The sequence below is a fragment of the Engraulis encrasicolus genome, chromosome 3 (genome assembly GCF_034702125.1).
Source record: "Engraulis encrasicolus isolate BLACKSEA-1 chromosome 3, IST_EnEncr_1.0, whole genome shotgun sequence".
Lineage (NCBI taxonomy): Eukaryota > Metazoa > Chordata > Actinopteri > Clupeiformes > Engraulidae > Engraulis > Engraulis encrasicolus.
Window position 1 is genome coordinate 38,012,291 of NC_085859.1, and position 14,572 is coordinate 38,026,862.

Consider the following 14,572-nt stretch of genomic DNA (forward strand, 5'->3'; position numbering starts at 1 on the left):
ATTAAATAGTTCGGTCGAATTTACTTTGATCTTTCATTTAATTTCGAATTGTGAAGTGTTCAAAGCGGAATTAACCTTTATTCAGAATTTAAGTGAGTTGACTCGGAATTAAATGTATCATGTAAACGTAGCAAATGTAGTAAATTACATAAGAGCAACCCTTACAACCTCCAAAATATGAAGATGGATTCAGTCGAGCCACCAGTCCTTATTTACACATTCCTATCTGTTTAAATTAACACATAGTGCCATCAGCAGTAGTTACCCACAATGCAATACTGTTAGAATGTACTGTATGCTGAGACTTGTAAAACAAATACTATACTGGGTGGTGAATCTGAAATGTTCACTTGTTCTGTACATAGTGCATTAGGTAAGGCATCATTCCCTACATTAGGCACTATGAGCACATTAACATACAGGGAATATTCAGATTTTAAATGCAATCCTGGCAATAGTGGGTTTGCACGCAAGTCATGTTAAGTTCTTTATTCTTTCCAAATGTAGGCCTAGCCGTATTCCAGGAATATTCCGGTAGCGCAACACCACACATGTAAAGGGAATATTCCGGAACTAGTTTTAAACCGAATAAATACTGACAATATTTCATTTGAAACTGGATGTACCCCCACTCAATGTAATGAATAAAAGAAATTGAATACAACTTGCACCTTAGGTAGTGAAGTATGTACTATGTAGTGAAGGACTGATGATTTGGGACTTGGACTGGGACTAAGTGAGAGTTTATAGCATGATGTTTAATGAAGTGTATGGCACTGTATTGAAATAAAACCTCAACACTGGAACATACTAGAAGAGCACAACACTCAGAGTATACTAGAACACCTCAAAAAGCAACAGACAGAAAAGAGGGAGGAAAGAGGAGTGTGGTCTCAACGGAGAAAGAAATATTCAGACCTTAGACAGCCGTCCCGAACTGCATTCAATACTGTATACTTACAAAGAACATAAACATATCGAGGCAACAGAATAATGTATAGTACGTTATCATTATATACTGTTTATATATTTATAATTATATATATATAAAAAGGCAAATGAACATAGCAAAAAATAATAATAACAAACAAAAAGATTTCGCACAACCTGAAATCTTAACAATACGTTTTTTCCCCCTAGATTTTGTACAAAAAAAGGGTGTTGGACCAACAGACTTACTTAAAACCTCATGCAGTCCCCCAAGAGTTCAAATAAATGAGGACTTGTGCCTGCTTCAGCCATAGAGTATATGTTCCGCATACTTGTCGGTATGTGTTTATATGAGAACAACATGGTTAAGTATGTGTGTGAATGTCTGTAATCGTTGTACTTCCTCGAACATGGTTGAACTCTGTCCAGTCCAGTAACCTCTTTCATCTTGTCCATCCACACTTTGTCCTGCCCTCTTCAAACAACACAGCCACAAATGAGTAAAACAAATCTAAACACACGACCCAATCGAGAGTTACCCCCCAAATATGCAAGTGTTTTCTGTTTTTTTTTCTTCATGAATTTTAGTGCAAAGTAGGGGGGTTGTGATGTTATGGTGGCTCTGTGGTGAGGGATATCATTTTTCCTCTCCTTGAACTGACGCAACACCTTCAGCGTTGGCTCTAGTCAGGCTAAGAGCCATATAAATATTGTTTCTGATCTCCCGAAAAATGGGGAACCTCCCACTTTGTCAGGAAGCATACAACCATTAGCAAACCAAGGGAGGAGGGTCAACCAATGCCGTTTGGGAAATGTTAATTGCTATGCTCTTGGTGAGACCAAGTCTCGAAGACATTTGAAAGTTGATGATAATCAGGCTTCTGATGTCCCCCACTTGGCCGATGTCCCCAATATGTCCAATATGTCCCCAGCACGTCAATAAATGTCCCCAGGGGCGCTGACACCTTTGGCTGGGCCCAGGACAAAGTCATCTGAAAGCCCCCCCCAGCCCCATAGATACAATGTAATGAGGACCCATTTCTGGGCCCCCTCTCTCCCCGGTCCAACTGTCTCCTTTGTCCCCCCTTGTTGGCACCCCTGAATGTCCCCACTGAGTGACGTGACGGACTAGCTGAGCTTCTGCAGCAGCTTGTCCTCTCGCAGGCCGAAGGGCACGCTGACGGACATCTCGGCGATGAAGCGTTCACAGGCCTGCCTCGACACCTGCTTGCAGAAGCGCAGGTCCATACGGCAGATGCTGCCGCAGCGCTTGAAGTACGACAACGACTGGTCGGTCACTCGGTTGCACACTGCCAGAGAACAGAAGAGAAGAGAAGAGGGGGTAGAGTGAGATTTGGTGGAGAGTGGGAAAGAGGGAGATTAAGAGAATATAACAGGGAATATGATATACAGTAGCTGGATCATTGATGTTTTTTGTGAGAGTAAATGTCAGGTGGTACTGCCAGAGCTAATGGCCATTATGAATATGCTTGTTATATAACAAAAAAATGAAAGCCCACCAAAATGTTGTGGCATTTTGGGAAATCATAGGCCTACTGTGGTCAGATGAGACTGAGCCAGAGTTATTTGACCTTAACAATGGGAGGTGGACATAGCAAAAAATGCACACATAAATTCTGACATTTGGCCAAAAGCATATCCTGCTATAGGTCGACATGGCTAGCATACACACTGTAAAACTTATTACAGTTGAGGGCCTCTCTAATTCTTTTCACATAGCAGATTTTTCAAAAGAATGTGTCAGTCACAAAATTAAAGCGTTAAAAAAATTAAAAATTAAATTAGTGTCCACAAAATTAAAGTCCGTGCCTGCCTCATCCATACCTGACAGGTTGACCTCTGTGAGCGAGTCTCGCGTGGTGGTGCCGGCGGCCGTGAGCAGGTTGATGGACTGGTCGTTGATGTGGTTGCAGTAGCTGAGGTCCAGACGGGACAGCAGGGGCATGCTCTTGACGATGAGCCGCAGTGAGCTGTCCGTGATGTCCAGCCCCGCCAGGCGCAGCTCCATGATGTTGCGCAGCTTGCTGCGGGTGTCCATCTGACCTGCGGGGAGGGACCCAGACCAGAGAGAGTGGCTCAGTTACACAGACACTTGTAGGGAGTTGCTTGTGCACAATCCCTAGTGCTGAGCAAAATAATATGTCTTAGCGGAAAAAAAGGTTTGCACACTCCTTTGGATTTTTCTCCTCTTTAAGTTTTTTTTTTATTCATTCATTGGCAAGCGTGATGACGCTTCGACGAGGCACACACACACACACAAACACACACACACACACACACACACACACACACACACACACACACACACACACACACACACACACACACACACACACACACACACCACACACACACCACACACACACACACACACACACACACACACACACACACACACACACACACACACACATTTTCACTACTTTACCTATGTCCGCAATTCATAATATGTACTGTACAGGACATAAATGTTACAGATACAACAATGCAGGACCAGACAGAAGGATTACGTCAAACTGACAGACATATGAAAGGGGTTGCAACATGATGTAATGATTTGGACTGACGTAACATTTTGTGTTTGTGGACTTTTTGTACTATTCAAAGGCATGTGCACAAATGCCATGTTAAAACTTTGTGACGCCTGGGTTTCCCAATTCTTGTGATGGGTTCAGACTTATTCTTATCATATGACTACCACATTTACTGAACTGTTCAAATTTGAAACTTTATTTGTACCATTGGTCCAGCGTAAATAATGACAGAACCACAATATTGAATTTGGCCAACAATTTCCTGCAGAAACCTTTCAAAGACAATATTTCCCAATGGAATATTGGAATAATAAGACCTCTTTACCCAATGGCGAACCTTGCAAACCACAGACTAGTGGTCAAATAATGATATTGGCCAGAAGAGGTATATCTGTATATAATACGTAGATGCAATATACAATCTATCCACCAGGGGTCACTTCAGTGCCAACATTATTTTCCAGCCTCATTTGGGAAGTGTGTTTCAGTCTGGGTCAATAGAGTAGAACATCACAGTGTTGGCAGGTAGACTTGGTCGTGTTCCCCTTTTGTGGGTCTCTGGGCTTGGCTTGACAATTTCAATGTAGGTCACGAAGCCCTCACAAGACTCTGTGGCTTTCCATTTGGTCACACACAGGGCATCAGACTTGCAAGGTTGCATTTTCCACTGATTATGAAAACCGCTGCAGATTTTGCACACATTGTCTCATGGTGAGACACGGACAAAAAGAAAGACATGTCTGGTACGGTACAACTCTGAATTGCTGATGTAGTTAAATATAAAGCTTTGGATTTTGGGCTCGCCAATACTTCTTGTGTATCGTCAACACAGCTGCGAAGCAGCAGTATGAATTCCACATTACTCTCAAGCAATGAGCTGTGACCAATACATCTGTCTCTAATCTACATACATTCTCGTCCACCATGTTCTATGTTCATGTGCACTGATGCCTCAATGCTCTGTGGTGTAGTCACCTACATTGGTGACAGAGGGAGGCAGTCGCGGTGGTTAGACAGCTCCTATCTAGGGCACATGACCTCTTTAGAAGTGTTGGTGGCTTTCTGTTTGGCCAGGATATGAGCTTGTGTGAATTCACATACAAGTCAACCGTGTAAGTAAGTAGGGTGACAAAACACAACCAACGAATCAAAGCCAGTTCATTTGCAAACAGCTCTATGCCGAATTGTGAAGCAACTGGACTCATTTTGAATTCAAGTTAGTGTAGTGTGTTAGTCTTGCTTGTTAGGACTCCTGGGTACTCGAGTCCACTTCTTCACTTCAACAGTGCAGTGCGGTATGGTGGATGGCTGCGAAGAGGGCAGCATCTGGGCGATTGTGTGTGTGTGTGTGTGTGTGTGTGTGTGTGTGTGTGTGTGTGTGTGTGTCTGTTTTAAATAAATATCTTGGGTATGAGTTATACAATATTTATTTTGTTGGGAGACACATACATTTGACTTTGACAGTGCTGTGGAGGTGGACAGTGAGGAGGACAGGACAGGTAAGGACAGGACAGGACAGGACAGGAGAGGACAGGAGAGGAGAAGACAGGAGAGGAGAAGACAGGAGAGGAGAGGAGAGGAGAGGAGAGGAGAGGAGAGGAGAGGAGAGGAGAGGAGAGGAGAGGAGAGGAGAGGACAGGAGAGGGCAGGGCAGGGCAGGGCAGGGCAGGGCAGGGCAGGGCAGGAGAGTACCTGGGCGGTTGTCGGTGGGAGGGGAGAGGAGGTCCCTCATCTGTGCGTCCTTCAGACCCTCCACCCACTGGACGTCCAGGGTGCGCAGCAGGGGACAGGAGGAGGTACACAGTGCAGACACGGCCACCCACGAGCAGCCGGACAGGAGCAGCATCCTCAGACCTGGTTATACACACGGAGACACAGACACAGACACACACAAGGAGATTAACCTCATGGAAAGAATGGTCATTGGCATATTATCAATGCCATTGAAAAGCAAAAAGCAGTAGCAGGTTCATCAGGCACAGATGGCTTGTTCAAGAGCGCTTTAGTTCGATATGGGATTTAACCGACAACCTTCTGATTCCTAGACACCATTCCCTCACCATTAGGCCAAGGATGCCTAATGCTAAGTAATGGAAGTAACAGGAAACAGGTGCTTCAGGCAGTGATTCCCAAAGTGGGGTCGGGAACCCTGGGGGGGTCGTGGAAGTACTGCTGGGGGGTCGCGGATAGAAGGGACTTTGCATAAACACGAGACATCCACGGGTTAACAGGTAACGTAATTCCATTAATTGGTTCACTTGTTTGACTGCACATTGGAAACTGGTCAAACGGACTGGCCAGACTTCTGTGCTAACCCTGTTACATAGATTTTTGATAATAAAATACACTTGACTTGACGTGACTTGATAAGGGGTGTCCGCGCCCGCAGAAAAAGCTTGGGAAACACTGTCTAAAGGAATTTTGAACGTGTGCGGGGAGTGAGTTGTAGTTACCTGGCAGCCGATTGATGAGCCAGCTGAGCTGCTTCTTGGAGATGTTGGTCCAGCTGAGGTCCAGCGTGGCCGGCTGCCGGCGCACGATCCCGCTCAGCATCAGCGGCGTGATGGATTTGCAGCGGCTCAGGTCGATACGCGTCCACAGCCGCTTGTCACAGCACCTGGCAGGCAAGTCAAGCACGAGTGTTCAAGTAATATCGAACCCACAGACAGCCGCTTGTTACAACACCTGGCAGGCAAGTCAAGCACAAGCGTTCAAGTAATACCGAACCCAGCGAACCACTTTAAGCACTTAACGGGCATGAGTGTTCAAGTAGGCCTAACTATTTTAAGCACTTTACTTTACAGCTATAAAGTCGGGTGAGACATCTGTACTGTACTTGGATAGATTGATATGCGTCCGCAGCCGCTTGTCACAGCACCAGACAAGCACTTTACTGCTGAAGCACTTTTACAGCTATAAAATCACAGCTAGGGTCAGACCACTGTCCTTGGGTAGATTGATATGCACCCACAGCTGTTTGTCACAGCATCTGACAGGCAAGTCCAGCACGACTCTTCAAATGATATCGTCCCTGTTGAAGCACTTTACTGCTAGGCTGAGACATCTCCTCTAGGGCAGATCAATACGTGATGACAGCCACTAGTAGTCACAGCACCTGACACAAACATCAACATTCAAATTCAACCCTCGTCCACCCTTTCAAGCTTACTTTTACAACAGGTACTCAGACATCAGACACAAAGACATCTAACGTCTGTACCAGGGTTTATCTAGTGTCCACATTCACTTGTGGCAGTACCTGGCTGGCAGATAAGTGAAGCACAAGGGTTCAAATTCCGAGCATGTTGAAACCACGTTTATGGAACACATCGCTTGAGGAATAGAAGAGGTTCTACCACTGTGTGCTGGTGACTCTTGTCACAGTGTCTGGCACACAGGGAAGCCAACGTGTTCAAGCACCAATTTTCAACTTCAACCTCTCTTTTGAACTAAGCTTTAATATCTATCTAAAATTCACAGGTTGGTATTTTGATGAAATGTAGCCAAAATCTCTTGCCACAGCATCTGGATAAGGACACAGTGAAGCCAATGTGTTCAAATATCAACTGCCACCTTCACGACTTTTACTGCCATCACTAAATGTCATATAGGCACAAAGACAAGGATATCAAAGTGTCTGGAACATCTTGCCAGGTGCTTTAGCTTACCTATGAGTACAGAACAGAGCTGAGCTGAAATTTCAGAACTGATGAGACATCTGTTCTAGGATAAAGGATATTGCTAAAACCATGTGGTGTTAAAAGTCAGCCACCCGTGTATAAGTAGTATATCTTTTTTCTAAATCAACATCGAACATAATTGTAATAGCAATAAGAGAAATTGAAATACAAAATAATACATAATACTACAACAATAAATGCTCTGTCTCTTTCTCTCTCTCTCATAAGTCACACTTTTTAGACTAAAGTAAACAATTTTCAATACAGAAGCACATCTTCGTGCACAGTCGTGACCATTGTAAAAGTTAAATTCTCAAAAGTACAACGCAATGTAGAAAGCAAATCTTTAATACAATCTGTGATGCAGATCCAATTACTGAGTGCAGAAACAGGAAGCTGGCATGTCTGCATTAAAAATAACCCTCTAATTGGCCTGATGTAATATTGCACAGTTTTCTGAAACAGCTTATTTGTGTGTGTGTTTTTTTTAAACCAACATCAAAACAGAGCAAATCAAGGGCTTGATATTTCAAACATCTTCTTTAAGTGTAAAGAACCATCAATCTAATTTTACAAGCTTCTGAATTTCACTAATGGAGCAAATAAACCTTTCCACACTGTAATTCACTTAGGAGTACACACACACATACAGTATGATCACACATACAAACACACACTCAAACATCACTTCCTTAAACACGCACACACACAGTAGCGATCCTACACTGATTGGTGCCCTGGTCGACACCCCCTCTTGCCCGGTTGACACACACACACACACACACACACACACACACACACACACACACACACACACACACACACACACACACACACACACACACACACACACACACACACACACACACACACACACACACACACCCCGAATCTCCACACAAACAGAAGAAACATGTGCATATCCTCACCAGCGATTCCACGTCTTGCACACGCGCATGCAGACGCACAGGTCCCGGTGCGTCATGTGACCGAAGATGGCCAACCAGATCTCCCGCTGCACCGCGTGAGTCCGGCCGTCGGCCAGTGGCAGCCGCTCGGGCGGGGGGCTGATGGGGGGCGGCCGGATGACGTGCCTCTCCATCTGGACGCACTTAGGGGGCGAGCGGGGCGGCGGGGGCCGCACGGCCGGCGAGCTGCGGTTGAAGCCCAGCGGCGTGATCTGCGGCGGCCCGTAGAAGTGCCGCAGCTCCCACGGCGTGCCGTTCATCTCCCGGGCACGCAGGTGAGGCCTCTCCCCTCCACCACCTCCCCCTCCACCTCCACCACCAACACCACCACCACCACCTCCGCTCCTCTCCAGGTCTCCCCCTCCGCCTCCGCCTCGTCCATCCCTCAGGCCTGCGTCCCTGGCAGAGGTGCCGTTGCGGTAGGGCCTCTTGGGCTCCTCGTTCTCGCTGGTCTCGTTGGCGTGGTCGCGGTGGTTCTGGTGGTCCAGCGTGCCGTTGGTGTCGTTGGCCGGGTCGGCGGCGGTACGTCCACGTTGAAGAGGCTGGCGGTTCTCATTGGCCAGCGAGTCCTCAGTGCGCTGGATCTCCATGTTCAGCTCCTTGCTCAGCTTGCTGCTCAGCTCGCGGTTGGGCAGGCGCCGCCTCCTCCGGGCCTGCTGTTGCTGCTGCTGTGGGCCGGAGTGGGCCTGCGACTGAGCCTGGGACTGGGGTGGTGGTTGCGGCTGGGTCTGCTGCTGCTGCTGCTGGGAGGGGAGGGGTAGCGTGGTGGTGGAGCCCCTGGAGGAGGAGCGGGTCGGGGGAGGTGGTGTCCTCTCTGGGGCGCCGTCCCCACCGCTCACGCCTCCATCGCTGCTAGGACCCGCTCGCGGGGGGCTGCCCAGCGATAGGTCGCTTTCCAGTGACGTGGGCGTGGCCCGGAGTGGTCGAGAGGGGCTGCGCTCGCTACGCCGGCTCCTCCTCTCTTCCTCTTCCTCCTCCTCCTCCTCCTCCTGCTGCTCCTCCTCTTCCTCGTCTGCTTCGTCCTCCTCATCCTCCTCTTTCTTCAGCTTCGGCCTGTCGTGTTGGCGGCCCTCGTCCATTCTGGACAAACGCTTGAGCGTGGGTTTCTTCTCTTCCTCCTCCTCCTCCTCGTCCTCTTCTCGCTCTCTCTCCGAGTGCTCTTCTTCTTCCTCCTCCTCTTCCTCGTCTTCCTCCTCCTCTTTCTTCACCTGAGAGAGCTTTGGGATCAGGGGATCGTCACGCCAGGATCTCTTCTGCTGCTGGAAGGAGAACAAAACAAGCAAAGAACGTGTTAATGACTCAGATGTAGAGAGACTTTAGTTATAATAATTTCACAGTGAGAATATTTCAAGCATTTCATATCGCATTTTAAACCCTTCACACCTGTTGAGTGCCAGCACTTGTGAAGTTTAGTTGAGTGCCAGTGTAGAATATAACCGTTGCCCTACTCTCCTCCCTTTTAGTCAATGTGTGACTAACACGTACAAAACATATCGCAATATCATATCATATCATATCTTCTCCTCTCCTCTTCCTTTCTCCCTCATGGCCTATGGTAAAACATATCCTCTCCTCTCTTCTTTTCCTCTCCTCTCATCTCCTGTCCTCTTTTCCTCTCCTCTCCTCTCCTCTTGACCTACAGTGAAGCATATCATATCATCTCCTCTCCTCTCCTCTCTTCTTTTCCTCTCCTCTCCTCTCCTCTCCTATAGTGAAGCATCTCCTCTCCTCTCCTCTCCTCTTCTCCTCTCCTCTCCTCCTTTCTAGCCTATATGAAGCATATCATCTCCTCTTCCTTGCTCCTCTCCTCCTCACCTTCCTCCTGGCCTCCTCCTGCTGCTGCTGTTGCTGCAGCTCCTCCTCGTCATCGTCCTCAAACAGCTTCCTCTTCTTGCGCAGGAAGGCGGGGATCTCCGGCCGCGTCCGGGGCACGCCGCTGGGCGTGAGCAGCGGGGGTAGCCGCCGGTCGCCCCCCGTGTGTGGATGGTGGTGATGGTGGTGTTGTTGGTGGTGGTGTTGGTGGTGGAGGGGCCCCGAGTCCCGGGACGACGAGAGGTCCGAGTCCGGTCGCAGCCTGGGCGCCTCGTCCACTCTCTCGCTCTTCCTCTTCAGGCCCAGGGAGGCGGAGGAGGAGTTGAGGGAGGAGGAGATGTGGGAGGAGCAGGAGGAGGAGATGGGGGTGACGGAGCCTGCTGGGGAGTGGCCGCTGGCACCAAGAGCAACTCCTCCTCCAGTACCACATCCAGTGCCACCTCCCCTTTCTCCCCTTTCTCCCCTTTCTCCGGTGGAGGAGGCCGAGGGGGGGCCCCCTTCGCTGCCGTCGTCGCGCGCCTCACGCCCGGGCCTCTGCTCTCGTAGCAGCGAGCCCGGCAGGTTGGACGCGTACTTGAAGCCTGGTCCCCGTTTTTGCTTGACGACCAAAAGGTGCGAAACGGGGGGAGAAGGGGGGAGACAACTTTATACCAAATGTCTGTTATGAAGGGGGGGAGACAACTTTATACCAAATGTTTGTTATGAACATGTGGGTATTCAGAATGTTTATGATCTTAAACATGCACGCACGCACATGCACAGGCACAGGCACACGCATATACACACACGCACACATACACGCATGCACGCATACACACACACACACACACACACGAGCACACGCACATACAAACACGCATACACAATCACATTTTGTTTGATACAGAACATAATCCTCCGGCATGCATACAGTATCTCCTGTTGAAAGTCTGTTTATGGGGCAAGGCCTCTATTTTTTTAAACTATGTGTATGCATCAAAGCAGACTTATAGAATATTTTGCTATGTGTTCACGATGCCCATTTCAGTTGCATAAATACTGTCATTTCCTTTGAGAGAGAAAAAATAGCTATACAACGACACTACTATATTTGTTCTACAACTTCCTCACTCTTTTGTAAGACTTGGCATCCTGCCTTAAAAGCTGTTCCATTAAAGTCCTGATTGATTTTTAAGCCCTACAGTACCACGTCTACCAATGAATACAACTGCCCACAAGTAAGATAAACAGAGACACTGCAGCATGCATGAAGCACACCACAGAGGAGGAGGAGGTGGACGTGTGAATCATGTGATCAACACAGGAAGTAAAAATGACTGAATTCACTTTTCAGTGTGGCCACATTAGCAAAGAAAAACAGGAAGCAGAGAACACACCAGGGGTGAGTTTCTCAAAAGGGAAGTTGTTAGCCTGTTAGCAACTTCGGTAGTTGCCAATGGGAAAATGCATTGAAAGCAACAAAGTAGCTAATGTAGTAAGCAACTTTGATTTCGAGAAATTCACACCAGTACAACTGGCTCCCTGCAGACACCATGGCCATTTCTCAACGTTTTAGTAAGTGTGTCAGCCTAATTAGTCACGCCCAGTGATTGGATATTCTGCAGAGTTCACCAACGAGTACCCAATCACTGGGCGTGACTAATTAGGCTGACGCACTTCCAAGTGTGCTTACTAGAACATTGAGAAATGGCCCTTGCCTAGACCAGCTAGACAGGCTACGCTACTGTATACACATAGCTGCTACTGTATCAATAGTCATCCAGATCACACTACTGACACTGCTATCACTATGACGGCCCAATCCCAGTTGGCTATGATAGGCAGTGTGTGTGTGTGTGTGTGTGTGTGTGTGTGTGTGTGTGTGTGTGGTGTGCGTGCGTGTGCGTGTGCGTGTGCGTGTGCGTGTGCGTGTACGTGCGTGTTCCGGCCTTGCATGCATGCATGCTGGATATTCTCCAGATACTTACTTTTCCTGTCTTCCCGGCGTAGTTGCATTTGGGGCATTCCCAGCAGTTGGGCAGTTCGTCGTTCACCACTCCAGCGACGTCCTTCACCTGTGACCAGACGGACAGATGGACAGATGGAGAGATGGACAGAGAGAAAGAAGGGACAGAAAAACTATGTCTGAGAGAAGAGGGTGACAAGAGAGAGCTACAGAGAGACCCAGTTGGAGGGCTGAGCGAGCGAGCCGAGCTCACCACAAAAGCAGCTTAAAAAGGGAACTGGGTGTGCTAGTGTTCTGCAGTACGTACACGCCCACACACACACACACACACACACACACACACACACACACACACACACACACACACACACACACACACACACACACACACACACACACACACACACACACACACACACACACACACACACACACACACACTCAAATGAATGATCACACACACACACACACACACACACACACACACACACACACACACACACACACACACACACACACACACACACACACACACACACACACACACACACACACACACACACACACACACACACACACACAATTACACGCAACACGCAACAAATAATCATGCCCTTGCACCCACACAATCAGAACAAACGTAACAAAAGATATTATACAGTCTCCAAACCACCGCTCACTGGCAAGATTACTACATGAATTCCCCGTCATTCACCTTTCGGCCTCAAATGTTTCAGTCCAGGATTCCTCCTGAACACACCACTCTATGCACTAGTGGTGTGCATTTGCACTGCCCTAACGATTCGATTACGATTCGCATCATCAGTCATGAGGCAATACAAGCAGTCAGCTACTTTTTATTGGCTGATGTGTGTATCAGTCCTGCAGTCTTCAATGCTTTGAAGTGCTTAATTTAATTTAACTTAAAGTTTATTCGCTCCGGAAATGCTCACAGAAGTAATTAAAACTTGAAATATGCCGCATCAATCATGGCATTTGCCAAATCGATTATTGAATTGCCCTGCCCTGCATTGCGACGCATTGCCGGATCGATTATTGTTGTCACAACTCTATGCACACACACTCAGCTGCCAACTGGACCAATTTGCCTTTCCGCTTTTGGTCCTACCACATGACATGCAGCAGCGAGTGACACAAGCATCTCTTTGATGGCATCAGCGCCTGCCCAAGGCTGACTGGTGGAATGTGATGGCGAGAGGAGATTAATTTGATCCATGTTTTGTCTTGAGTCAACAAGAGAGTGGACGCTTACGTTGCTCACATAGCGTGGATGTGTGCATACTTAGTGTGCATGTGTGTGTGTGTGTGTGTGTGTTTGTGTGTGTGTGTGTGTGTGGGTGTGTCTATGTGCGTGCAATGCACGTATAGGCTGGTGTGTGTGTGTGTGTGTGTGTGTGTGTGTGTGTGTGTGTGTGTGTATTTTGAATCTACAAGCGTGGTTTACAGCAAAGACGCAACGCAAATGTGTCATGTGACCGCACTATGCAAATCAGCAAACCCATCCTCTGCCACCCACACTAACACAATAGGCGGTTACACTTTACTTGATGCCGGCCGGCGTCATACGGATGACATAACACTGTTATAATAGTGACAAAACAGTGTCATGACATAGTCATGAGTAAGTCATAAACATGATATCAATGTCAAAAATATTTTATGGTCATGAAATGTTGACATTGTTGGGGCCGTCTTTGCCATAAGCGAATGTCACTGAATGATAAAGTCATAAAATGTTTATGATATAATGTTTATGACACATGAATGACTGCATTACGACACTAAAACCGTATCTCACTCATTTCGTGAAGTATTCACGAAAAAAATTAATTAATTTTCGTGGTGCATTCACGTTATTGCCCGCCTTTCGTAAAGTCTTCACGAAAATAATAGATTAATTTTCACGCTGCCTATTCACTAGTTTGATGCCCTTTCGGTAGCCTACCGTCACATGGTAATCAAACATTTCAAACAAGCAATTTAGGGTTAGGTTTAGGGTCAAGGTTAGGGTTAAGGTTAGGGTTAGGGTTAGGTTTAGGGTAAAGTAGGGTTAAGGTTAGGGTTAGGTTTAGGTTTAGGTTTGGGGGACATAAGGCGTAAGTACCGAAAGGGCGTCGAATTAGTGAGTCCCGAGTGTATCAGCAGTGTTTTGTAAGCACCCCTTCCCCGCCCCTGCAGAAGTTTGGATAACCATAGCAGCAGTGGGGCAATTCAAGTGAATAGGCAGCGTGAAAATTAATCTATTATTTTCGTGAAGACTTTACGAAAGGCGGGCAATAACGTGAATGCACCACGAAAATTAATATATTATTTTCGTGAAAACTTTACGAAAGGCGTGAGATAGGGCTCGACACTATTATGACACTGTTACGTCATGCGTATGACGTCTGTGTGTGTAGGTGTGTGCGTACTGTAGTAGTCCCCTGACCTTGAGGCAGTTGGGGTGTACGATCTCGTTGCAGATGGAGCACTCCATGAGCATGGCGTTGAACTTCTCCTCCTCCTCGTCCAGCGTGTCCTCCTTGCCCGCCTCGCCACACACCACACACACCGCCGTGTGAGGCAGCACCGGCTACACAGGAGACACATAGAGGGTAGGTTAGCCAAACAACAGACACACATACACACACTCACACATGCACACACACACACACACACACA

At 47.4% G+C, this 14,572-nt stretch overlaps 1 protein-coding gene across 1 annotated transcript in view; it reads right to left on the reverse strand.

The window, feature by feature from the left end:
- Window positions 1–1,985: 1,985 nt before the first annotated feature.
- Window positions 1,986–14,572, reverse strand: part of kdm2ba (lysine (K)-specific demethylase 2Ba) — a 32,332-nt gene continuing 19,745 nt past the window's right edge. Inside the window, exons 3-10 of the mRNA XM_063195352.1 lie at window positions 14,340–14,483; window positions 11,911–11,999; window positions 9,949–10,549; window positions 8,095–9,389; window positions 5,939–6,102; window positions 5,178–5,339; window positions 2,776–2,994; window positions 1,986–2,240 (exon numbers count right to left, since the gene is read on the reverse strand). Coding sequence (XP_063051422.1) covers window positions 2,059–2,240; window positions 2,776–2,994; window positions 5,178–5,339; window positions 5,939–6,102; window positions 8,095–9,389; window positions 9,949–10,549; window positions 11,911–11,999; window positions 14,340–14,483 — 2,856 coding nt within the window. The 3' untranslated portion in view covers window positions 1,986–2,058. The remainder of the gene's footprint in view (window positions 2,241–2,775; window positions 2,995–5,177; window positions 5,340–5,938; window positions 6,103–8,094; window positions 9,390–9,948; window positions 10,550–11,910; window positions 12,000–14,339; window positions 14,484–14,572) is intronic.